This window comes from Saimiri boliviensis, chromosome 12 (genome assembly GCF_048565385.1).
Source record: "Saimiri boliviensis isolate mSaiBol1 chromosome 12, mSaiBol1.pri, whole genome shotgun sequence".
Classification (NCBI taxonomy): domain Eukaryota; kingdom Metazoa; phylum Chordata; class Mammalia; order Primates; family Cebidae; genus Saimiri; species Saimiri boliviensis.
This window is the reverse complement of record NC_133460.1, coordinates 6296324-6323715: the sequence shown is the minus strand read 5'-3', so window position 1 is coordinate 6323715 and position 27392 is coordinate 6296324. Positions and strand designations below refer to the sequence as shown.

General features: G+C 46.9%; 1 protein-coding gene across 1 annotated transcript in view; it reads left to right on the top strand.

Annotated features, from left to right (window-relative positions):
- The window catches only part of RBFOX1 (RNA binding fox-1 homolog 1), a 2539409-nt gene that overhangs the window by 215369 nt on the left and 2296648 nt on the right, over positions 1–27392 (top strand). The window contains 1 exon segment of the mRNA XM_074383161.1: positions 21940–21978. Coding sequence (XP_074239262.1) covers positions 21940–21978 — 39 coding nt within the window.

Here is a 27392-nt window from a genome sequence, read left to right as displayed (position 1 = left end):
AGGATAATCCCCATGAGCTGCTCTGTACTCATCTCTGATTGTCTGCAGTATCATCTCAGTCACGCTGGCGGGGCTGCCTGGAACTTAGCAGCCTGTTGCTCAGTGTTCACCTTTACAGAGCGATATGTCTTTATTTATTTAACTCAGCTAATTTGTACCATTGCCACCAAATTTTTCAACATGGTTTAAAGAGGAACACGCTGACCAGTACTATATGCTAAATTGCTTTTAAACAAGGCAAGTTCTGTTGTCTGCAAAATAAAACATCTTTCCTCAGGGTTAGTTCTTTTTCTTTGTTTTTCTCCCCAGGTGTGCTTTGAGTGGGAATGTGAGGAATAAAAAGAACTTGAGTTGGAAGAAATTGTTATTGCTCTAACAAGTAAAAGACCCTTGAACAATCACATTGATTTTGGTTGATGGATGTAAATGGCTTTGGAAGTAAATTTTTACCCTGGGCAAGACCCACTTGCAGGACATTAATGGGGAATGAAGGAAGACAGTTTTGTTGTGGAAGTAGCAATTCCAGCTGATGACTTTCTCGGCAGGACAATAGGAATCAAGAAACTGACACCGACATGGGGACATTTGTTAGGCAACAGGGACAACGATCTGGTTGCTGGTTTCTGTGGATGAAGCATCAGGAATGGTACAGTGGCCTCAAAACACGCAGAAGACCCAAAAAAGGGAGGTATGCATCCTTATGGAAGGTGGTAGGCAGTATAGACACATCCAAACTTAGATTCAAACCTGCTCACTGGAAACATTTGTTTTCTCTTGTTTTTTGTCCTCAGTGTATCTCTAAGAATTGTGGAAGATTCTACCTCATTAGCCTGTTGGGTAACCCTGGTTGTCTCCCCAAATGGTCCTCTGGATATATTTGTATTTCTGGGGAAATCAACACCCTTCCTCCTTCTCTTTTTCTTCTGGTGGGCTTTAAAAGCGGGGTGACATGATCAGATTTGTACTCTGAAGACCCCTCTGCATTACTCTGGTGGGTAGATTGGGGGTGTGGGAGCGGGTCGGTGTGACTCCAGGAGACCTTTCAGGAAGTGTTACATGACTCCAAGCAGAGTGACTTGGCAGCTTAGACTAAGTACTTCAAGTCTCTCCTCCTGTCCATCCCACCAGCAAAATGCTAGTCTAGTTCTCATAGCTGGGCTCCACATGGTGGAGGGCACCCTGTGTTAGGTGGCATGTGGTCTTGGGTACCGCACAGACATGGGCAGACATCCCAACTTCATTGGGAAGTAGCCTTTTCTCTTTGAGGCTCTGTTTCCTCCTCTGCAACGTGGATTAATAACAACTCCCACACAGATGTCTTGTGGGGAGTCAGTGGGATAAGTGATGTGAGTCCGTACCAGCACATTTCCTGATATGTTTAAGCACCGAATAAATGTTCATCCCTAAGCACACAAACCATCACGATCAACAAAAGAGATAAAGCTGTGACGATGGCAGAGCCCCTTGACTGGTCTCTGCATCCAGTAGCTTCTCCTTTCACTTCGCAGCCACTCCCTCCTCACCTACAATAACCTTCCTCTTAAAGGAGTGTTATCCTGCCATCCTCTTGGTGAAGGCAGTGTGTATGACTATAAGAACCCAGAGCCTGGAGTGAGGCATGGGATCAAATCCTGGCTCTGACACGTATGAGCTGTGTGACCTAAAAGCTGTTACTTAGCTTCTCTGACCTATTCCCGTTTTTTTGTTTTTGTTTTTTTGAGACGCAGTCTTGCTCTTTTGGCCATGCTGGAGTGCAGTGGTGCACTCAGGACTCACGGCAACGTTCACCTCATTACAACCTGATTCAAGTGATTCTCCTGCCTCAGCCTTATGAGTAGCAAGAATTGCAGGCAGCTGCCACCAAGCCCTGCTAATTTCTGTATTTTTAGTAGAGATGGGTTTCACCACGTTGGCCAGGCTGGTCTTAAACTCCTGACCTCAGGTGATCCTCCTGCCTCGGCCTCCAAAGTGCTGGGATTATAGGCTGAGCCACCAGGCCACCGTTCTCACTTCTACATTGTGTCATCTCTCATCAGCCTCTCTCAGCACATGATATAATCCCCCCACTTTTCTCTGCAGCTGGCAGTGAACTGGCTTTGCCCACTGCTCAGCCTCTTCTGTGCTTGGCGTGGCATGGATACCCATGGCCAAAAGTGGCCACCACTCCTGTTTCCTGTGATACTTCATTTCAAGGGGCCTCCATGCTGCTCTGGCCTTTTCCCATTCTATGTAGAGTGACTCTGATTGGTTGTTGATCAGCCAATGGATTGGCTCCTTCTGAGTCATTGCCCACTTTTTGTCCAATCAATTGAATCTGTGGGTGGAGTCACATGGGGCAACAGGCTACCATGGGGAGTGAATCGAGGTCAGTTCTTAGACAGCGGGCTGGACATGCCTTTTGACATCCTGTTCTTAAATTGAGAGGTGGTCTGGCTGTGAATAGGGGCAGCCTAATTTTTGGAAATTTTGGGAGCTAAAATTCTTTATCCGTGAGGGATGGTAAAATTAGACCTGGACGCCAAATGCTTTCACCCTCACTGCACCCATGTATGAGGTTGTCAAAGCCTTCGACGCTAAGCCATTCCTCAAACTCACCTCTCAACTGGGTTAAATAGAGAAAGGAAACACCGTCTGTGTTCCAGAGGCAAAAAAACTGGAATAAGGTGTGTTTGGGACATTATGCCACAAAATGCGGCTGTTCATTGAAATGTAATGAACAGGTGGGAAATAACCCTCTCTCCTATGTGAGCTGTTAAACATAGCGTTTCCCTGAAAATTGCTTCACAAAGAAATCCTCCCACTTTCCAAGCCAGACACGCTGTTTTCTGGTCTCTTTGGTGCAGGGAGGAGACTGGGGGGAAGATCCATGGAACCGCCCTGGGCAGGTACCCTCGGACTGCAACCTTTCACAGCTGTTGAAAACCGAGGACCCTGGACCCTCCCTTTGGCATTGCCTACCATGGGGCAGAGCTCAATGCAAGATACACCCACCCCTAAGTGACTAACTTGTTGGTAATGAATTACCTGAACACACATTTTATAAGTGTGGCAGATAGCTTTTTGAGCGCAGATTCGATGCTCAGCCTTGGTCTGGGCATCTGGGATACACTGAGGAGCAGAGCAGATAATGATCTCTGTCCTTGAAGACGTTTGTTCTTAAAGCTGGCATGATCTACCTGCTACCTGCTTCTTCAGCTTGGAATACCTGTCTCTTCCCACTCTCTGCTGCAGACACCCTGGCCTGCCATAACCCCACTGCCCTCCTTCCCACCACGGGGCCTTTGCACATGCCTTTCCTCTTCCTGAAATGCTTCCTCTTCTCCTCTTTCCCTAATGATGCCTACTTATGTGAGCTTCCTCATGGAAGCCTTCCCCCGGCTGCCCCTCATCTCTTCAGGTTGCTTTGTTATTTTGCAGACTCAGAATTATGCTTCTTTCCTTCCCAGTAGCCCGAACCTCAGTTTCTGTTTCTGTTTATTTGCATGATTATTTGGTTGCCATTCCCTCATGTCAGACCCTAAACACCACAAGGTTTGGAGAGATTGCGTTAGTTGCCCAAGATCTAAAGGGTCACAGTCAAGATTTGAACTCACATCTCTCTGACCTCACGCTTTTTGTTCAGTCTAACATTGACCAGGAAATACGGAACTACATGTTCCACCTCTAGCTTTGTTTTTTGAGACAGGGTTTCTCTCATTTGCTCTGGGTGAATACAGTGACACAGTCACAGCTCACTGCAACTTCAAACTCCTGGGCTCAAGTGAATCCCCCACCTCAGCCCCCCAAGAAGCTGGGAACACAGGTGTGTGTGCCCATGCTTGGTTAATTTTTTATTTTTTGTAGAGGCAGAATCTCTAGACTGTGTTGTCCAGTCTGGTCTCGAACTTCTGGATTTAAGTGATTGTCCCACCTTAGCACCAAAGGGCTTAAATTACAGGGGTGAGCCACTGCACCCAGCCCCACCTCTACGTTGTATATCTTTCCTCCGCATTTATTGAATCTATGCAGAGCTTTCTACTTGCAGTTAGTGGTGTCAAGAGAATAATAATAGCAACTACCATTTGCTGACATCTCTCTATTTGCGAGGCACCGGGGTAAGTGCCCTGCATGCACTGACTACTTGGATCTGAGAAGGCAGGAACTATATAATTCACCTCACTGTGCAAATAAGAAAGGGTTGGGCAGGAGAGGTGGCGTGCCCAAAGTCTTTCTCCCAGGCAGGATTTGAGCCTGATCCTTGTGGATTTCCAGTCTGTGGCTTTGTACCTCCGATGTTGTCTCCCTCCTGATACATTCCACCTTGAAGAAACATACAAATGAGTTAACAAGGGGCAAACCTGAGGCTCTGAGTCCCGGTTACATAAACAGCCCCTGAGATTTATGAAGGGTTCCAGGAAGATGAGTGATCGATTGGCTGCAGGTTTATTACTCGTTGATTTCTTCTGCCTGGGCACATACAGACCACAGATAATTTGAGCAGGTGTGGAGGGCCCCTTCTGATGGTTCTTTCATGCTTGAACCCTGCTGTGGTACAACCCTGTGTGTGGGGAGGGCCTTTTTGGCATCAAAGGGCGTTGACGCTGCTAAGAGAGGCTGAGCACATCCCTCTCTTTCTTTGTTCTCTGAAGTGTACTGTTTTGCTTGGATTTATGCAAATGGCTCTACAGAGGGATCTCAGTGCTGAGGAAAGGAGAAGGGATTGTTCTCTGAGGTCAGAGTCCTGGAGGAACTGATGAATCTCTTCAGCTCTGATGTCTTGTTGGGAGTGGAGCTTTGGGCAGGGGATGCTCCAGGCCCTCTTGAGACTTTCAGATAGCCTCGTCTGGGACCCCAGGGATTCAGAGCTAAAGGTGTGCTCCGGATGCACACAGGATCCCAGTTTGGGGTAACGTGTCCAGACTTGGGGGCAGTCCTGTGCAGCTCAGTAGCTCTGTGGCCTGGGCAAGCTCAAGGGTAAGGCTCTCTGAGCCTCAGTGTTCTCATCTGGAAAATGGGGCTGATCACAGGCCATACCTGTCAGCATGATTGCAACGATTAAATTAGGTCACATGTAACCTGGTTGGCCAGTGCCTGGTACAGAGTGGGCACTCGAGGAATGGCAGATATACATTAAAAATACCCATCAGCTTGAGTCCCCGAAACACAGCCTCCTGTTTATCACCATTGGACAATATGGAGTCTGTCGTGTGAGAGAACCACAGCTCTTCTTCCTCTGGTTTGATTGGTTCCAGTTGTGAATTTCTAAGACCCATTCATTCCAGCCCCCCTTCACTCTGAAGAACAAAGATATCCTGCTGAGGGATCAGGAAATAAGAGATAGCAAGGAGACCTCTCAGAGAGCGATGATTTGTAATGACCCATCAACAGGGATAATCTCTACTGTGGCGAAAAATAATGAAACATCGATTCTCAGAACCTATTAAAAGTCAGATTTATATGAGAATTTAAAAAAGCAATTAGTCTGCATTGAAACTAATTAGTGCCCCAATGCTGCCTTTGAACGGTTCAGATGGGGGAGGTTACTAGGGGCCTACCAGGTACAGGAACTTCAGAGGACCCAAAGATGGAAGGAACTTCACTTGTCAGGAAGGTGCTTCGGTACCTTAGAAAGAGCAGATAGAAACATAAATGAATATTATTTAAGAAAGAAATCGATTCTACAGTAGAAGTCCAAGTACAATGTCTCGAGGCTTCAAAGGAAGGAGAGAGGCATCGTCCTGCGTTTTAACGACAGGCAGTACCTCTTATCCTGTCCCGGTTTCACATGCAGATACCTCTCAGCTCCTTCATTCAGCTCTTTTTTCTTGTAGCAGGCTGCCTGAGCTTTCTCTCCAGCCCTTTCAAGTTTTAGTTTGCATACTTTCTGGGTTGGCTCAATTATGCCAGAACTCCCAGCTACCCTCCATGTGTCCTGATACCTACCTTCCCTACCTCTGGGTTTCTCTCTGAGCTCCAGCTGTCTGGCTGACATCTCTCCAGGGATCAAAATCAAATTCACCATCAAATTCAAGATCAAATTCACCATCTCCCTCCACCCCCAAACCCATTGTCTCTTCTGGGTTCCTCTTTCAGGTTAATGCCATCCCCATGGGCCCAAGCCCCCGAGTCTTAAGTCCTGATTGATTTATCTTTTTTTTTTTTTTTTCTTGAGACAGAGTCTTACTCTGTCACCCAGGCTTGAGTGCAGTGGCTCGATCTCAGCTCACTGCAACCTTCTGCTCTTGGGTTTAAGCTATCCTCCCACCCCAGCTTCCCAAGTAGCTGGGGTTACAGGCGTGTACTACCACACCGAGCTAATTTTTATACTTTTAGCAGAGATGAGGTTTCACCATGTTGGCCAGGCTGGTCTCAAACTCCTGGTCTCAAGTGATCCACCCACCTAGGCCTCCAAAAGTACTGGGAATTATAGGTGTGAGCTACCACGCCCAGCCAGATTCTGCCTCCCACATCTGATAGTCACGGGATACTACAGATTTTACTTAAACTTTACTTAAGCCCGGTTTGTCCTCTCATGCCCACTGCCTTTCGCCAGGACTGTTAGCACCCATTTCAGCAATTCCCAGTTGTTCCTCTGCCTTTCATATGCCCTGCCCAACCTGCCCCTCTTCCACACTGCTACCCAGTGACCTTTCTGAGATGTAAACCATAAACCTTGACTTTTTTACCTGGAATGTTTCAGCATCTCTTCAAGGCCCTTCGGTGATTCACTGCTCCTGGGCATTTTAGTGAGTCCTCCTGCAGTTTGAAATCTGTTGACCTCTCTTACTTTGTCCCTTGCAACTTTCTAGCAATTCCCTCCTCTAATCTCAGTCGATCGATCGATCAATCTATCTATCCCCGTCTTCCTCCTTTCTCTCTCTCCATCTATCCAATATTAATTAGGCTCCTACTGTGTCCCAGCACTAGGCTGAGAGCTGAGTTTATAGCGAGGAACAAAACAGACACAGTCCTTGAACTCCTCAAGGTCACAGTCTAGGGAACGGACTATTAATAGATAGATAATCGATAACTAAGTGTGAAAGGTTCCGGGAAGAAAAACCAGGGTGATATGAGAGGGAATGATGGGAGTAGGGAAGTGCATTAAGGATGTTAGATTCAGCTAAACATTCAGACTCATAAGAATACCATGGCACACTCTTAGCATCACGTATTCTAGAAGGATAGAGGAAAGGACATCTAGCTCAGCACCGGGACAGCACCAGGCATCGGTCTTCTTCAGGAATGTGTGGTCTGGTGTAAGGAAATGACCCCACATGGGGCAGGGGTTCTGCCTTGGCTCAGAAGCTACATGCATCATAGGAGTCAATATATCCTCTTCCTACGCCATAGGCAGACCTCTCAGGACTCCTGCAAGTAGCATCCCATTATGAGTAACGGCGTCCACAGCACAGCACCCAATCACCTGTTCCTGCTGAAGGATCAGGAAATAAGAGATAGAAAGGAGACCTCTCCGAGATCGGTGATTTGTAATGAACCATCAATGGGGATAAGCTCCACTGTGGTGAAAAATAATGAAACATCGGCATCTACTCTACCTACCATCAGGGACTTATTGCTCATTTGTACTTCTTCCCCGACCAGATGCTAAACACCAGTAAGAGATGAGCTTTACTCAAAGCAGTGTTGCCCAGTAATGTAATTTATATACTGACTCATATAGGTACAAGAGTAACAGTGCCAGGAAGTTAGCTGAAGATTAAGTTCTCAGGCAGAAAGAGAAAGGGTTTCGTTACCCCTTTCCCTATTGCGAGATTTTGTTAGGGTGGTCGGGGAAGGGAATACTTAACTCTAGTTCCCAATTAGGAAAATGATAGGGGAAGAACATTCTAGGCAAAAGGAATCGAAAGAGTTTGATGTGTTCCAGGAAGGGTGACCAGAGAGAGGGAGGGGAAGGGAGCGTCATAGAAGTTGAGGCCAGATAGATGGCTGAGGCCAAATTGTGCAAACAATGTATGTAAAAAATTTAAGTAAAAAACCTGTATGAGGAGTTGGTGTTCCATTTAAAGTTTGGATTTTATTCTTTGTTCTTGCTTACTTAAGGTGAATGCAGTTTCTTACTGAGTGATCAGGCACTTCCAACCTCCCAGGGGCAGAGACACCTCCCGAGGCCAGAGTCCTTCATGCTTCCCTCTGGAGAAGTCTCTAACAAGAGGTATTCTAATGTTACATTGCTGTATAGAAAACCACCATAAACTTAGAAGCATAACACAACTATCTGATTAAACTCTTAGAATCTGTGGGTCAGAAGTTTGGACAGGTGTGAAGGTTAATTTTATTAATATTTGTCAACTTGGTTGGACCACAGTGCCTAGAGATGTGGTTACATATTATTCTGGTTGTTTCTATGAGGGTGTTTTTAGCTAAGGCATTAATATTGAAATTGGTGGGTGTTGAGTAAAACAAATTGCCCTCTATAATGTGGGTGGGTTGTATCCAATCCGTTAAAGTCCTGAAATAGAAGAAAAGATTGACCTCCTCTGAGCGAGAAGGGATTCTGCAGCAGGTGGTCCTTGGACTTGAACTACGGCATCTACTCTGCCTGGGTCTCTAGCTGATGATCCACCTTGCAGCTTTTGGATTTAGCAGCCTCCATAATCATGTAAACCAATTCCTTAAAATCTCTCTCTCTTTTCTATTAGTTCTTTTTCTCTGAAGTACCCCAACTGATAAAACAGGCCGCAGTCAGAATGACTTGATTCTACTCCCCAGTGTCTGGACCTTGTTTGAGATGACTCGAAGGCTGGGCCCAGCTGAGGTTACTGACCAGAGGTGCCGTCACGTGGCCTTTCTGTATAACTTGAGCTCCCCATAACACAGTGGCTGGTTTCCAAGAGGGAGTGTCCAGAGAGCGAATTTCCCAAGAGACCAAGACAGAAGTTGCGTGGTCTTTTATAATCTGGCTTCAGAAGCTGCCTAGTACCATTTGTGCCATACAGTGCTGGTTGAAACAGTCACGAGCCCTCCCAGATTCACGGCACAGCCTATCAGCCCACCTCTTGAGAGGAGGGGTAGCAAATCATTTAGGATCTAGTTGTTAAAACCACCACAAGAAGGTCTTGGAGACTATTGGAGATTCTTTCGTTCATCCTTACCTAAGGTGACTAGATACATTTTCAGTATTTCTCTTTTCTCCCTTAGCTTTCTATGATGCTTTACTCATCTACATTCCCTTCTTCCACAAAGACCCATTATTTCCCTCTTTTATTCTCCACACATCTGATTTTCAGCAACATAGACAGGCAGCCCTTTGAGGTCACTTTCATTCTCTTTGTGCACTCTCCTAATGGGATGATGGAAAGATGGCAGCATGGACACAATACTGACCAAGAAGAGAAGCAGGGTGAAGGGTGCTTGGCTAGAGAAGCCTGGTTTTGAGGAAGGTATGCTTGCCAGGTACAGTGGCTCACGCCTGTAATCCCAGCACTTTGGGAGGCCGAGGTAGGCGGACATCATGAGGTCAGGAGATCGAGACCATCCTGACTAATGTGGTGAAACCCCATTTCAACTGAAAATACAAAAATTGGCTGGGTGTGGTGGTGCATGCCTGTGATCCCAGCTACTCAGGAAGCCAAGGTAGGAGAATCGCTTTAACCTAGGAGGCGGAGTTTACAGTGAGCTGATGATACCCTACCACTGCACTCCAGCCTGGGCTACAGAGCGAGACTCCATCTCAAAAAAAAAAAAAAAAAAAAAAAAGATCGGAGAAATGAATCCTTGAAATAAAGGGGATTGGTGTTGGAACATAATTATCCTTCATGTTGGGGTGACAATTCATAGCATTAAGGTAAGACTTCTAATATTTTTATCAGGCATTGTATTAAATAAATTAAATCTTGTGATTTTTGTCGGCTTTCATAATGTTAGGAATACCAAAGTAATATGTGTGTATTGTTAAAAAAATTGGAAAATACAGAAAAATATACAAGAAGAAATACAAGATAACTAATGATAATATTTTGGCATGTATCATGGTTTAAAAAATAAACATGGTTAAAATGAGCATATTCTATCTATACTCAAGAAAAAATGACAATACGTTTAGCCCATTTCTCCATGCCATTAGATACAGTGTTGGAATGTCAGTTTCTACAGGTTGCATAATATTGGGTTATATGAGTGTGCTTCATTTAACCAATCCCTGAATGTTGGATATTTATTTCAAGGTTGTGCTGGGTTTTTTGACTCACGTAGGGTGAAAAAAAAATTAAAACGAACCTGTCTATCATCATATTTTCCACCTCCCTTGGGTTACCTTTATTTGAGGTAACAGATTTAAAGGTTCTATTGTGGGAATAGAATCATTCTGTGTAGTCGCTGAGGGTCAGTGACAGGTCGGTGATGATGATGATGATGATGATGATGATGATGATACGATAGCAATCACATTGCTGATTGATGTTACTTATTTAGTAAACCCACCCAGATGTTCATTTTAAAGACCTACACATCATCCTTGCTTTGTTCCTTTTTCTCACTTGCCGCACATGGTCATCAAGACCCATGGATTTAGTGTATGAAATATTTCTTGAATCTGCCCATTTGCTTCCCTTTCTCTTGGATGCGTCTCTTCTCTTGATTTCTGTAATAGCTGTTAGCTGGGGAACATTCTTCACCCCTGTGAAGGGCAGTCCTGGTCACGGAATCCCAATGCTTGAATCTTATCACCCTTGGAATAACATCTAAACCCCTTCACATGGCTCCTGGGACCCAGCCTCGCCTCAAGCCACCGCCCACGTCTCTTCTGCAGCCATTCTGAACTTTTGTTGTCTCTAGCACACTCCACCTTTAGGCCTTTATCTTAGTCTGCTTGGGCTTCCATAACAAATAGGGATGAAGTGGCTTCAACAACAGACGTTTATTTCACACAGTTCTAAAGGCTGGAAAGTCCAAGATGGAGGTGCTGGCTGGTTTTGTTCCTCGGGAAGGCTCGCTTCCTGGTTTGTGGATGGCTATTTTCTTGCTGTGTCCTCCCATGGTGGGGAGAGAGATCGTCTGTCTCCTTATTTATTTGTTTGTTTTTTGAGATGGAGTCTCACTGTGCCACCCAGGCTGGAGTGCACTGGCATGATCTCAACTCTCTATAACTTCCGCCTCCCGGGTTCAAGATCCTCCTGCGTCAGCCACCCATGTAGCTGGGACTACAGGCATGAAACACTATACCTGGATAATTTTTATACTTGTAATAGAGATGGGATTTCACCATGTTGGCCAGGCTGGTCTCGAACTTAGGCCTCAGGTGATCCACCCACCTTATCCTCTCAAAGTGCTGCGATTATAGGCATGAGCCACTGTGCCCGGCCCCTCCACCTCTTCTTAGAAGAACTTTAATACCATTCATGAGCATTCCGCTTTCATGAGCTGATCACCTCCCAATGGACCCACCTCTGAATACCATCATGTTGTGGATTAGAACTTTAACTCAGAAACGTTGGGGCCATGTAGGCATTCAGTCACAGCAGCCTTTGAGTTAACTCTTCCCTCAGCACGGAGCACTCTTCCTCCTCTTTCTTAAGTCGTCTTAGTCCAAATACTGCTTTCCCCGAGAAGCATTTCTGGACCATGCGCCCACCCCCATATCTGGGTTAGGTGCCCTGCTGGTGCCTAGCATGACTATCTGTGTGGATTCCCTTCCTGGTACTTATTTTAGTTGTTGCAGAATTCGGTCTTTCTTCCCATTGGACCACGAGCTCTGTGAGAGTAGGGCCTCTTCTTTCTTCCCAGCAGACTTTAGCCTTGTGCCCGTCTTAACTATATGAATAAATGAAAGCCATGGCTGCCATTTCTTGGCCAAGCCCACTCACAAGATGAGAACTGTGACCCACTTACAAGAACCAACTTGAATATCCTCCCCTCTTTGCTTTCTTGGGGGTAGAAAATTGTCTTCTGGGCAGAAAAATGCTTTACGAACAGAATAGGAGAGCATTTGTGTAAATCATTAATCTGTTTACTATTTTTATTTGCATTGGATATCAAATTAAATATTGCATTAAGTGCATTAAATATTAATGTTGCATTAAATATATATATTGCATTTTAAAAATTAAGTGCTAGATGGTCTGTTCTTTAGAGTTGGCTTATGATGGCTTTAGCACAATCAGCCCAGCAGGTGCTGGGTGTAGTCATTTTCTATGTCATTGATGATTTATTAGAGCTCATGGGAATAAGAAAAAAAGTGGGGGCGGTTTGAGGGTCTGTGGTTGGGTGGTGTGGCCAGGAGGGCAGCATAGCACAGTGGGAGTTGATGTTTGAGGGATGAGAAGAAAAGAGAAGTGGGAAACTATATGGTGTATGGTGCATTTATTATTTGCTATATATTGTGCTGGGCAATTTGCATGGGTTATCTCATTTAATTCTCATTGGAGATAAATTAAACAGTGCAATTATTATGCCTTATGTAGGTGATAACTGAGTCTCAAGGGTTAAGAGATGTGTACAAGGCCTCACAGCCTAGGGCTTGGTCATCCCAGCCTGCATGACTCATATTCTTAACTGTGATCCTCTACTGCTCTTGGAGGAAGTGCTTTCAAGGTGCCCTGAATCCAAACAGACATGTGGGTTTTAAGGAATGCTAAGTTTTGGCTATCTTTATTCCTAACAACAGGAGAATATGACCAAAGTTAAACCTATTCATCCTTGCCTTCATGCATCCTTCCATCCATCCATTCACTCATCCATATTACCAGTTCTTTTTGAGTTCCTGATGGATTCCAGGATCAGCTGTCCACCCATCCATCCATTCACCCATCCATATTACCAGTTCTTATTGAGTTCCTGTTGGGTCCCAGAAACAGCCATCCACCCATCTGTCCATTCACCCATTCATATCACCTGTTCTTACTGAGTTCCTGATGGGTACTGGGAATATCCATCCACCCATCCATCTATTCAGCCATTCATATTGCTGGTTCTTATTGAGTTCCTGATGGGTATCAGGAATGTCCATCCACTCATCCATCTATTCAGCCGTCCGTATTGCTGGTTCTTATTGAGTTCCTGATAGGTACCAGGAATGGTCAAGTCTGGAGATGCAGTGGAGAACAAGGCAGATATGATCCCTCTGCTAATGGATCTCATAGTCTAGTGGCAGAAACCAAGAGCACCTGGCTTAAACTATTCCAGGCACTTTCTCCTCCATCAAGGTGCTTCCATGTCTGAACCACTCTTGGCCCATGTGACGTCCCACAGCCCATGTCTCTGAAGAGCCAGGGCGGCTCTCTCTGGTTCCTTGTTACTCTTACATGCTCTGACCTCTTGGTGACTTCCTCAGCGGCTCTGGTGAACATCCTCTCTTCTTGGTGATGAGGTTCCTACATTCTAGGCAGTAGTGTCGTATAATCTCCACATGTGGACATGCATTGGCATGTAAACCAGATAGGACCCTTGTCCCCTGTCCTTTGGGTCTCATCCTAATATCCGATCAGCTGCTCCCCATCCCATCTGCATGGCAGATACAGCTCCAGCTCACCTATTCAGATGGGCCCCCAGGATTGACTGCATTCCATGCAGTGTGATGGGATATGTGGGACCCCATGTGGCTTTTGACACAGAGAAAAGACACTTAGCACTTCGCAAAACCACCTGGCGAAGCTTCTCAGATCCCCAGATTCATGCTTCTGTTTAGACCTCTTCTCTGAATCCCATACTCATGTGTCCAGCCACTTGACCCCTCTAAATGGATGTCTCGAGGGCACCTCAAATACCACATGTCCACTTGTCTCATGTCTGTGCCACACTTTACTACCCCCCGGTTTTTCCTTCGTCCCAAATATTCTTCAGCTTAATAATACAAATCATTCTTCACCAAAAAAGCAAGTCAAGAAATGAGAGGTCGTGATCTTACCCCTTCCTTCCCGACTTCTGGCACATACAGTCACATGCATGCACACATGTGCACCTGAATACACTCACATCATGATCTACCAGCAAGTCCTTTTGATTCTGAGCTCAGAGACTGCTTACACTGAGATGAAATGTGACATTAACATCTCCAAAATATTTCTCAAGTCTGTCTCCTCTTCTCCTTTTCTTCATCCCTGCCACCAACACCTTGATCTTCGTTGCCTCTCCCGTGTCCCCACTCCCAGTTTTTTTTTTTTTTATGACAAAACTTGATTTATTCTCAGCTGTGAAGATAGTCCATGGCCTCCTTCCCACATTTTGTTTTCTTTCCTTTCTTTCTTTCTTTTTTCTCCTGCGATGGAGTCTTGCCCTGTCGCCCAGGCTGGAGTGCAGTGATCTTGGCTCACTGCAACCTCTGCCTCCCGGGCGAAAGTGATTCTCCTGCCTCAGCCTCCTAAGCAGCTGGGACTACAGGCATGTGCCCTCATGCCCAGATCGTTTTCTGTGTTTTTAGTAGGAATGGGGTTTCATCATGTTGGCCAGGATGGTCTCAATCTCTTGACTTCCTGATCTGCCCACCTCGACCTCCCAAAGTACTGGGATTACAGGCATGAGCCACTGTGCCCGGCCCCCAGACTTTCATGTTTAGTTTTTCTCTGTGTTGTCTCATTCTGTTTCCTAAAAGTTAATGATCAGTCTCTGGTTGAGGAGAGAGGTGAGGAGCTAGGAGTGTAAAGTTGGCATGTTTTATCCATCAAGGGGTAATGAGGGGGCACAGTACGAGGGCACTTATGTGGGGACTTGGACCCACTGCCTCCTCTTCTCTCCAGCCCTCCCTGCCTTCACCTGTGTCTGAATCCTCATGCATGCCCCCATCCTCTTCACTTATCCAAGTTCTGGTCATAGCTCCAGCTTGGAACTCCATAAACGTTCCCCGACTCCTTCCCTGCCATTTCGTCTCTGGATTCCTGCTGCATGTCAGCATCTCATGTTAGCGTTTAGCGGTTTCAGGTTGTGTTCTGAGGGTTGCTTTCCTGAGTCACTTGGAAGCTACTGAGGTCTTGTGAGTCCTTATTTCTGCATGATGCCAAATGAATTCCTCATTTATATGAGATGCTCTGTGGACAAGAGGGGTCTTGAAACCAGACTCAGAGAGAGAAGGTTTGAATCCCAGCTCACTGGCTTTTGCAACCCGCAGAACTTTACTTCTCTGTTGTCATGATTATCGAAGCAGGAATAGTAATAATTTCTTGTGGTCTTCTCGTGAGGATTAAACATTTTAATTCCTGTATAGTTGGAGTTTCCTATTATCCTGTCTGCCCCCTTGCACCTCCCTCATCTTCTAAGGGACTTGTAAGTTTCCTCTGAATAGAGAGGGCATCATTGAAAAGGGGAGCACATAGGCAAGTTTTGTTAGGGTCCTGCAGAGGCTCAGGACCCAGGAGGAACCCTTCTGTGCCACCCACAGCCCTCAGGCAGCTGCTGGTGGTAAAGGACTCTTCTCAGATGGTGATGAGAACTCAGATGATAGTGCTCCTTGTCACAGGCGACATGCTCTCCAGTGAAGGGTGACAAATGTTCTGTAAGCATCGGCTCTGCAGCTTCCCTTAGATATCAGAAGGACTGAACACTGTTTCTTCCTCTTTTCATTCCTGCTAAAGTAGTCCTAATCCTCCCTGAGGCGAGGAAGATGCCCCTGAGTGATGAAGATTCACATTCGAGGAAGGCATAAAGGAAAAGCACAAGGATAAATCTGAGTCCTAATCCCATTGGAGGCCCAGAGCACATCACCTGGCTTGCGCTGTTTTGTCATCGAGTCATAGCGATTACAAATATTGTCGCTTGTCATCAGGAATGGGGGGGCAGGTGGCGAAGGGACGTGTTCAGACGTTAAGGTTGAGATTCTGCTCCCAAGACAAATGACAAGGAAAGGAGTGTCTGCAGAAATAGTTCCTTTCTCGTTTTCTCTACTGGGATGGGGGACAGAGTAGGTGCTTTCTGCTCCGTCATTTCTGAGGGGCTCCTGCTGTTTTGCATTCTTCGTGTGCCTTCTATGAGATGGCAACCTGGAGGGGGAAAGAGGAAGCCAGCTCCAAGGTGACTGAACCCCGCCGTGGTCTTGCTGTTTGCAAGGTTATACCAGCAGAGAATGGCTGCATCTCTAACAGTGGTGCACAGAGTGGTAACATCCGAACTTTACGTGTAGAGTTCATTGGTTTGTTAATTCAAGAGTGCAATTAGAGGCTCAGCAATCCCGGGCTGCACTCTGCAGCCTCTGCCTCTCCTAGCGTTCCCCGCGCCTCCCTTCCCCTCGAGGCACTCATTTCTAGACTTGGAGAGCCAAAGGGGCGGCTGAGGAGACCAGCAGGCTGGCAAGGAGGCCAGGCACCTAATTATTGTGCTGGGCACTGTTCAGAACTAAAACTTTGGGCCCTCCAGCTGCAACCAGCCAGACTCTGATGAAAGTTTCATACAGTTTTTTTTTTCCCTTTTAAAGCCTATTGGGACAGTTTCAGCTGAAGAGAAAGGGGCAGAGTTTGCCTTAATCCTTGCCTGTACCATGTTTCTGCCTTTAAGTGGATTCAAGCTCGAGCCTTGTAATTATCTCAAAAATAGACCTGGTGGCCACAGCGCATTTGGTGGGTTTCCTTGGCAAACCTAATGAAACAGCGTGGCAAGGAGGAGATAGCCTGCTGGCAGGGTGGATGGATGGCTTTGCATCTGTTAATCTCACATTTCATCTCAGTTTGAGCAGTCTCTGAGCTCATTAATTGTCTTTCTGAGAAGGACCAGGCATTTATCTCTGAGAGCCATCTAGCTTCACTGAGCTCATCTAGTCTAAAGAGAAGGGAAGGGCCAGAGGGTAGCTATCCACCCAATTTTACTGAACAAAAAAATACATAGCTAGACAGGGCAGATGGCTCTTAATCTGTTTTGCCTGGTTGCCCACCGGAAAGGTGGCACCAATTTCCCTCCCACCAATGGTGTAGGAGGGTGTCAGCTCCTTATACCACGACTGGCACTGAAGATTACCCATCTCTTTCAACAAAAGGTGGAATGTTGTCCTTGTCCACATCCCATGAGCAAGCATAGGAGAAACCCAGAGAGTTTCTTTTCTTTTCTTTTTTATTTTTGACATAGAGTCTCACACTGTTGCTCACGTAATCTTGGCTTGCTGCAAACCTCTGCCTCCTGGGTCAAGTGGTTCTCCTGCCTCAGCCTCCTGAGTAGCTGGAATTACAGATGTGCACCATCATGCTTGGCTAATTTTTGTGTTTTTAGTAGAGATGGGGTTTCACCATGTTGGCTAGGCTGATCTTGAACTCTTGACCTCAGGTGATCTGCCCACCTCGGCCTCCCAAAGTGTTGGGATTACAAGTGTGAGCCACCATGCACATAAAGCACCTCTGTGTGTTTTAAACAAGCATGATACACAATAACTCAAGTTTTACCACGAGTATAAAGTGACCCTTTACTTTTTACATTGTGATAATTTTTAACTATCAAATTCCTAAAAATAGAGGAATTTTGGATGTTGATCAGTAGGGAAATAAATAAAGTATGGTGCATCTACAGCATGGAATTTTACCAGCTGTTAGGAAAGAAGGAATAGGTGTCTCCACACCAAGGGCTGTGGACTGTGGTCCCCTGGGGACATTTGGCCTCTTCTGGAGACATTTGGTTGTTATAATTGGGGGAGGAGATGTAAGACTGGTATTTGGTGGGTAAAGGCCAGGGGTGCTGCTAAATGTCTTACATGTATGGGATGAGTCCCATGACAAAGAATAATCTGGCCTGAATTTTCCACGTTGCTCAAGTTAAGAAACTTGGTTATCCATGAATTGTCTAGGAAAGGTATTCATACCAAATTGATACATTTTTGAAAAGAAGGTATGCATATCAATAAGCATTAGTCCACTTTTTAAAACTGAAAGTATATTTGGGTATGTATCTATGTATATATACATAGACGATAGATAGATATGTTTTTGCACTTTTAGGAAAAATGGTTGGAAGAATACGCATCAGTCCTGCATCACTGGTTGTACTTCCAGGGTTGAGTTTGACGGGTGGGAGGGAATTTTCTCTTCCTTTATAATTCAGAGAGGAGTGGCTGGGAACATAAGATGGATTTTGTTTTTTTATAAATCCGACTGACACCTTACTTTTCTGGGATCACACATACCACAAAGTAGAGATTTTTGCAGGGTAGCACGGTGGCATGAAGCGCATTGCTTTTCAAGGGACTGTTCTGTGAAGCTCATCACTTTATTCTTCTCTGTCTGCCATTAGTTACCACTGAGCTTAGCAATACTAGATTTTGAGTTTCTAAATAAAAAAATAAAATACAAATAATACAGGGGAATAAATGGATCCAAGTGGTTCAAGATGCATAAGAAGTGTTTAAAACCATTTCATGGCAGATGGACGTGTTGGCTCATGCCTCTCATCCCAGCACTTTGGGAGGCCAAGGTGGGCGGATTGCTTGAGGTCAGGAGTTTGAAACCAGCCTGGCCAATATGGTGACGTTCTGTCTCTACCAAAAATACAAAAATTAGCCGGGCATGTGGCATACACCTGTAATCACAGCTACTCTGGAGGCTGAGGCAGGAGAATCACTTGAACCTGGGAGTTGGAGGTTGCAGTGAGTCAAGACTGCACCATTGCACTCCAGCCTAGGCGACAGAGTGAGACTCTGTCAAAAAAAAAAAAAAAAAGATGGACCAACCGACCTACTTCATGGCAACCCCAAGATTACAACACCCAGAAATGCAGCCACTGTGGGAGGTCTATCTTGAACAAATTTGCTTTCAGCCAGATTGTCATCAGCAGCACAGAGAGAGGTGTTCAGTAGCCTTAAGATCCCGTCATTGCCACAGCCAGGCCTTGGAGGATCGTGCTGTGTACAGCTGCAGTGGGTCAACATTTCTATGATGGACCAGCAGGAGCAAGGAATCAGGAGGTGCCAGGGCTCCAGGCTCCATGGGCTGGGAAAACGGAGATGCCTTCCGGGTGTCAGGCGGGGAAGGAGGCACAGCTGAGGAGAGAGGAGAGCTTGGCTTGGCCTGTGTGGAGTTGATGTGTCCAAGGGACAACCATCTGGAGAGGCCACAAGGATGGTCAGTTGGTTGAGTCTGGTGCTCAGGAGAGCAGTTGAGGCTAGACCTGCACAGTCAGGGGTCCTCGGCGAGGTAGACGTCGGGGTCCAGATGCCATGGTAAATGGCTCTCTGCGAGGGCAGAAGGGCAGACCCTAGGGAATGTTGGCATTCCTGGGACAGGCACAGAGAAAGGAGGAAATGCCTCAGGAATAGAAGAGAGGGGATGGGACAGGGCTTGAAGAAGGGAGAGTCACTGCAGAGCATTCTGGTTGTGGAGATAGCTGTCTGGGTGGGCGGGGAACCCAGGCAGTGAAGAATAAATGACCGGGCACCAAGGGTCGTTGGCTCATCTTCTTCTCCTGCAGCGCTGCAGCTTTATGTCCGTTTTTGCTGCTCTCTCAGTACAGTATGCTCCTCCCCAGACTATGGGGCCAGGAGGGGCCTCCTCCATTTGGGCCTCATCAGGTCTCCAGCGTTGAGCCCAGCTCTGCAGGCCAGATGGCGGGAAGCAAAGAAAACAAAGCTGTAGGGTTAATCACGTGGTGAGCTTTGGGCTCGTGTCTGAGTCCCAAGAAAGGAGGCAATAGAGCAGGAGGGCTTGGAGACCGTGAAGGGGAGGCGTGGTGGGTAGAGGAGGGCTGGGGAGGTTTGGCTCTAGGAGCCCAGGAGTTCAGGCCCTGTGTGCAGACCCTGATCAACAGGCACCTCCTTTAGGAGCTTGTAGGCAGAGACCTGCCTGGGCTGGCACAGAGATCTGGAGACTGGGAGGATGGGAAGGGCCCTCCTTGAGAACCATAAGCCCTCTCCTTTGCGCCTAGCAGAGGGGAGAGAAAGGCCACATGTGCCTGCCTGGGTGTGTGTGTGTGTCAGCTCAGGCTGCCAGAACAAAGTAGTATAGATGGAGTGGCTTAAACAGCACATTTATTTCTCTCAGTTCCGGAGTCCAGAAGTCCAGGATCAACGTGTGAGCAGGATTGGTTTCTTCTGAGGCCCCTTTCCTTGCCTGGCAGGCAGCCGTCTCCTTGCTGCGTCCTCACCTGGCCTTTCCTCTCTGCTTCTGCGTCTCTGACACCTCTGCGTGTGTCCAGATTTCATCTTCTTATGAAGACAGCAGTCAGACTGGATCAGGGCCCAGTCTAACAGCCTTGTTTTAACTCAGTCACCTCTTGAAAGGCCCTGTCTCCAAGTCAGTTACATTCAGAGGTCCCGGGGTTGGGATTGCCAACATAGGAGTTTTTGGGGGGGGCGGGGGCGCAGTTCAGCTTAAAACGTAGCCTTTGAACAGGGCTTGGAGGAGCACCTCATTCTCCAGGTGTGTATCCAGCATCTGCTCTGTGGATTACCTGTTTCCAAATTGTGTCTGTCGGTCAGAGTCATTCCCACTCAGGATCCCTCTTCATGTAGCTGAGACTGAGCCGACTCACTCCAGCCCATGTTCATTGTTAACTTCCTGGCCATGGGCTCGGCCAAGAACTGGAACAAATATACTAATAATAGCTCTTAACACTCAGGCCTTGACTAAATGCTTTTCCATGGACCAGGCATGCGTGGCCTCATTGAATCTCCACCCTGTGAAGTAGGCTGAGGAATCTGAGACCGAGCAATTGGCGTCCAGTGGACAGCAAAGGTTGAATGTGACTTTCTCCGGAATGGCCAGGTCTGCTGTGCCTGAGGCCTTGGGCAGCAGAGCAGAGCTGCATCTGGTCTCTGTCTTCATGGTGCTGCAGTGGGTAAGCTCCCAGGGGTACCTTGTTGCATTGGAGCCCTTGCTGGGACCACTTGACATTGGGGGGAATGTCCTTGGCTTGGAAGGAAGAGGAAGTGCTGGTGGAGTCCGTGGGGACTCTGAAAGCCAGGTCTGAACTTTTGGCAAGAAAAAAGGGGAGCTATGGTATCTTCTCTCACTTGAGGTAGGAAATCATCTTGCCCAATTCTGGCAGATGGCAGAAACATAAGCTTAGGTCGGAGAGAGAAAGAAAGAGAAGGTGCTCTTGGCTTAAAGAGTCATATGCTTGGCTTGGGGCAGGCTGAGGCTCAGATTCCCGTTCCACACGGTGTCTGTGCAAAAGGCCCTTTCCATTCTGACTAAGTCAGCGTCCTTCCTGTACAAGGAACTGACCCAGCCTTCTGAGACCGAGGGGAGCATGTGTGGGGGTCGATCTACCCTATGGGAGCTACATTTGGTGAGGGGAGGAGTTGGGAGTCTGACCCAACAGAGGTGCTCGGCTGAGTTCAGATCCTGGTGGGGGAGGAGGGGGCATTTCAACTCCTGGGGGCCTGAAATTAGGTAGTACTCCCAGAGCGAGGTCTTCTTCGAGGCAGCAAGGGTTTCTGCAAGTGCCATCTAGGAATCCTAGCTCAGGAGCTGGGGTGTTTTCAGAAAGAAATGTTACCTTCCTGCGGTTTCCCACATTGCTTAGAAACACACCCAAACTCCGTGTCTCAACCTGCAAGGCTAGATATGCCCTGGTCCCTGCCTGCCTCCTTGACGTCGTCTCTTTGCGTCTCCCGTCACTCGGTTTGATGGTCCTGGCTACTCTGGGCTGCCTCCTGGACCTTGCCCCTGTGTCTGTCCAGGGCGTGTGACCTGCCACCCCTCCATGCGGACGTCTCCCTCTTGTCATTCCGTTCACCGTGCTCCTTGACCCCCAGTCAAAAGTGGCACCATGATTCTCCACTGCATCCCTCATCTTAGGAATTCAGACGAGTGACGTCAATCATCATAGGAATTACCACTCTGATCTGACCTTCATTTATTATTAATAGTTATTTATTAGCTTTCCTATTTGCCATGTTCTCCCCATCTCCCTTATGTCCCACAGCAGGGATCTGTCATCTCGTTTGTTATCAAAAACAGCCTGCAACAGAGCCTGACACGTTAGGCATTCAATGGACGGTTTTAGAATGAGTGAATAAAACATTCTTTTCTAAATCTAAGAGAAAAACAAAGCAAAAGCAATTGTTCCAATTTCTTCTCTCTCTCTCTTTTTTTAATGCAGGATCTACTGTCCCTGCCATACAGCCTGGTCGAGGGTCAGGTAAGTGCTCCTTTTGTTCTGTGAAGTCTGGTGGAAATGAATGCAATGGGAAGATCTTGACTCACAGCCTTGCAAGTTCACTGCCCAGGACAGACGTCTGTAGTCAACCACAGTACAGTTCATCCGTTAGCAAGACAGTCACTACTAATTGATCAGGGAAGTCTCATGAGGTCAAATGTACTTGGTATCTTAAACGTATGAGCTTCAGAAATGAAGTCAATTTTGCCGGGGTCGAGGGGTGGGTGACCATTTAAACAACTTCTTATTGGGAATGATGAGGGTGCTTCCCTATAACTCATCACTGAGCTTTGAAGATGAGTGAAGGAAGCCCACATCCTGGCATTATGCCACAATTTTATTAGCACTGTAGGTACCAGAGCTTGGCCATGTAAGAATATAATTGAACCAAACGGATCTATACCTTGGGGCAATGCATTTTTTAAAATCGATTTCAACTCTACGTTATTATTGTTGCTTAATGAGGAGCTAATGTAATTTCTAATGAAGCTACATGGCCCTGGATAGAGGAAGTAAGATTTTTATTTTCCCCACGATGCTGTATCCACTCTTCAATTAAAACCTGAGAAGGAAAATTAATACAAATGTAAGAAATTTTTTTTCCCCACGATTAGTGTCAAGACAGCATCTTTTTATTACATATGTAAATTTCCTCTGTAATGGGATTGGAAAGGATCATATGGCTGGCCCTCGAGTGGATTGGAGATGGTTTAAGTGGTAAAGGAGGCTTTGTGGGAGGCGGAATCTCTGCTTGCTGTCATTTGCTTGGTGATTAGGGCATGCTCCGTGCCGTCTTGTTCCTCCTCCCATCCCTGTTACTGCCCATCCTTCCCCAGGCTCTTCCTGTTGGCTGCCAGTTATGGGTAGAAGAATTTATGTAGCTGCGTTTTCGACAAACAAATTGTATTGAGGTGAAATTCACATAACATAAAATTAGCCATTTTCAAATGAACAATTTAGAAGCACTTAGTATATTCACAGTGTTGTGCAATCACTACCTCTCTACTTCCAAAACATTTTCATCATGCCAAAGTAAAGCCCTGTACCCATTAAACAGTCTCCCCTCCAGTTCTCCTCTCCCGACAGTCCCTGGCAACCACCAGTCTGCAATCTGAATTTTTCACATAAGTGGAATCATACAATATGTGACCTTTTGTGTCTGGCTTCTTTTACTTAGAAAACAGTTTGGCAGTTCCTCTGAAAGTTAAACATAGAATTACCATATGGCCCAGCAATTTCACTCCTACATATATAGCCAAAAGTACTGAAGACAGGTACTCAAACAAGCACATGGACACACATCTTCACAGTGACGTTATTCATGGAAGCAAGAAAGGAGAAATAGCTCACGTGTCCATCAGTGGATGAATGGATAAATAAAATGTGGTCTATCCATGCAGTGGAATATCACGCAGCCATAAAAAGGAAAGAAGCAGTGATCCATTTTACAATTTAGATGAACCTTGGAAACGTTATGCTGAGTAGCCACCTTTCACTTGACCTTTGTGTTGACGTTGACTGTTTTATCAGAAACACAGTCAGAAGTCTCGAGATCCTGGGAGATTGGATCCATCTCAGGACAGAGGTCACTGCTTATTCTGTTGTTGGCTTCCCACCCAGTCTCTTAGCTCAAGCCTCGCTTCTAGGGCTGGGCACTGAAAACCGAAGGTGTTTATATCTTTGCCTGTGCTCTTGGTAGGTGTCTGCTCATCCTGTGGTCACCCTGAACCACTCTGCTTTCTGCAGGACCTGGTGGGGATGGCTGGATCTGACCAGCAGAGGTTCTCTTGGGAGGCAGGTACTAGAGCGGGCAAGCTCTGGCCTGTCTGTTACCTCCTCTGCTGCTACTTTGGAGAGTATGTAGCAGATGGCGGAGAAGTTCTCCCAGGTGCAGCTGCCTTCTGGCATTTAACACTGCCGGGGGCTTCTCGGAGTCCTCTTTCTTTGTGGGGAGTATTATCCCAGCACCTATGCTCTTCCCCTGACATGTCCCACGGGTGGAGAAGTCATTTCAGGACTAGTTGGGTATTTGGGAGGTACGCTCTGTTAAAAGCCAACAGAGCAAGGAAGCATCTAACAAAGTGTCTCAGGGGGGTTTATAACCGGCCAGGGATTAGCCCAGGTGCCTATTCACGTGTGTTCATTGCTTCTTTCTATACTGCCTGGGTGAGGGCGCCATTGTCTCCCTCCTTGTCAATCAATTTATAATGGAAATACACATGACATGAAGTTAGCCATTTTACAGTGAACAGCTCAGTGGTTTTTAGTGCATTCACAATGTCGCAGCACCACACCTTTATGTAGTTCCAAAGCATGTTCGTCACCCCCAAGGCAGACCCCATGACCATGAAGCAGTCACCCCGCTCCCCCACTTCCTTGATCCCCCAGCCCCCGACAATGGTGAATCTGTGTTCTGCCCCTGCGGATTTACCTTTCTGGATATTTTATATAAATGGAATCATGTCGTTTGTGGTCTTCTGTGTCTGGCTTCTTTCACTTAGCATAATGTTTTTGAGGTTTGTTGATATTGTAGCATTCTCTCCTTTTTATGGCTGAATAATATTCCATTGTAAGGCAAGACCACTTGAGTATCCATTCATCCAGGCATAGAAATTTGGGTTGTGTCTACCTTTTGTCTGTTCTTAAGAATGCTGCTATGAAGATTTGCGCCCAGGCACTTGTGAGAGTTCCTGTTTTTGGTTCTTGTGGGTATCTACCTAGGAGTGGAATGGTTGGGCCATACAATAATTCTGCGTTTAACTTATTAAGGAGCTGCCAGATTGACACCGTCTTTTAACAAAGGGAAACAGACTCAGCACGGTTTCTCCCAGCCATCCCAGAGTGAGGAACGGAGCCGAGGTTTGAAGCCTGCAAGGCCGGCCTTGGCCGGTGTTTCCAACCACCACGCCATCATGCGTGCGGAACGTTAGCCCTGGGTAGCTTGTTCTGGGCTGCGGACAGGGCTTGGGCAAAGAGGAGGTAGGAGGGAGAGGGAAAGGCAGACAGGCTCCTCTCATCTAGAGGGACCAAATATGTCTATTCCTGGTCCCTGGTATGCCCTGTTTCCCCACTGTAGCCTCTTAACCTCTAAACTTTGGAAAATCTGTGCAGTTGCTGGGCCATTTGATTGTTGGTTTGTTGATAGGGTGTTTAACCCAGAGACACATGAACACATTCTCTCTCTGTCTCTCTCAGTCTCTGTTCATATCTCAGGGCTGACAAAAGCAACTTAACCAAATAATGATTCAGAAGGCATTAGCCAGGAGCCATAAAATAATCCATCAGCCTAAATCCCTGTAGCACCTGAGCAACTGGGTCTCATCATCTGTCTTTTTCTACCATGAGGAGCAGGAGCCCAGAGAGGTGAGGTAGCCTGTCCATAGTCACACAGCTTGGAAGTGGCAGAGCTGGGATTCCAACCCTGGTCTATTTGTCTCTGCAGCCAGGAACCCTCCCATTACATCTGGAGGCTTCTCGGGGCTTCCTGAAAGCATCAGCATTTTTCATACCAGTGCAGTGATTAATTATTATTTTTGTTTTGAGACAGAGTTTCACTCTTGTCGCCCAGGATGGAGTGCAGTGACGCGATCTCAGCTCACTGCAACCTCTGCCTCCTGGATTCAAGCGATTCTCCTGCCTAAGCTTTCCAAGTAGCTGGGATTACAAGCATGCACCACCACGCCCGACTAATTTTTGCATTTTTAGTAGAGACAGGGTTTCACCATGTTGGCCAAGCTGTTCTCAAACTCTTGACCTCGGGCGATCCACCCACCTCAGCCTCCCAAAGTGCTGGGATTACAGGCGTGAGCCACTGTGCCAGGCCTGATTATTTTTAAAAACCTCGTTACAGTTCCAGCTTTCCCAGATCCACGCAGTCCCCAGAGCATCTTGAGATGCTGAAAAGTTCTTAGTCGGATGTGAGAAAATGGGAATTCCTATTGAGGAAATGGCATTCCGTTCCTCTCTGAAGAGGGGCTCAGGATCCAGGGTATTGGAAAACAGGTGACCCAGTCTCCACCGTTAAGGCGATGGTTGTTTTTTAACTGGCCCTGCACTTCTGTCTTCTCGGTGTTTCAGTGAGTGGGTTGAGGTGGGAATCTGTTGAGTGGCATCCTTTTTCCCTCTGAGAGACGCTCTGTGAAACTGGACGGAGAGAATCCAGGTCCCTGGCATTGCCGGCAGCCCAGGAAGCCCAGGAAGCTCGCAGCCCAGCTGCGAGAGAGAAAAAGGTGATAAAGGTGGCATGGGCAGGTAGGTCCCCACCCCCAGAGAACTCCCTGTCTCTCCAGGCACCAGGGTAGTTACATGGTCTGTCTGGGAAGAAACTTCCCCAAGGCCCAACTTAGCCCAGTTCCTCACTCCTGAGTATGATAAAGCACTCGTGGGACCCCGGGAATATTTACACCTGCTCCGTGCCCAAGCTTCAGTGACAGTAATTCTCTGACCTTTTAAAATGGATAAATCTCCCTGGCAGGGGTATATTTCTAGAGCTTAGCCTGGAGTGGGGATCAAGGTCCTGGCAAGATGTGGCCAGACCAAGGAGAAGATGTATTATCCCCAAGGGGGTCTGTTTTGGAAGCTGCCTTGCCCTCAGCCCTGCTCTGCACAGTCTGGGTGGAAAAAAGTGTGTTTTTGGCTGGAGTGTGGGTCCTTGCGTCACCTCCCAGACAGATGAAAGCAGGCAGGCTGTTTTTCAGATTGCAATGGATTTATTCCTTTGATCCCCTTGCCTTGTCTGCCTTCTCTGTGAGTTCTGACGGATGCTCTTTTCTCATCTCTGTTATTTGCCGTCACACGGAAAACGGGGTGAGAATCTTATTACCACAGCTCTCTCCCTGCCTTCCAGCATCGCCAGGGAGCATAATAACCTCTGTGGCTGGCAGCGCCCTCCGTTTTGTTCTCTTTCCCTCTCTCCTCACTCCAGAGCTTCTACCCACGAGGCACAGGGAAACCTGCAGAGGAGAGCCTGCTGTCGCCTGTGCTCTTACTGTGTTCCAGGCACCTTACAAACGCGATCGCGTGTGATCCTCCCGATGCTGTGCCCCCACCCCCACTGCAAGAAAGATGATTATTGAACCCATTTGCACATGACAGGGAGCCTCAGGGTCAGAGAGACAAATCACCATTCCAGGCTACCAGGTCTCCCAGCTCACCACAGACAGGTCAGGGATTAAAATCTTGGTCGGGCTGACTGAGGAGGTATTTGTTCTTGTTAATGCTGCCCCAGGGGCCAGGAGGGTCCGTGTGCATGCTGGAACGAATCTTCTCCTCATCTTCCAGGCTCCTTAATTATTTCTTAGAGTGATTTCTGGGCTCCCCGTCTGGACTGGGTCTCGCCTTCTTTCATCAGCTGTTTGTAAATGCACAGTGCCTTCCCTGTTTGAGAGGCCAGGACT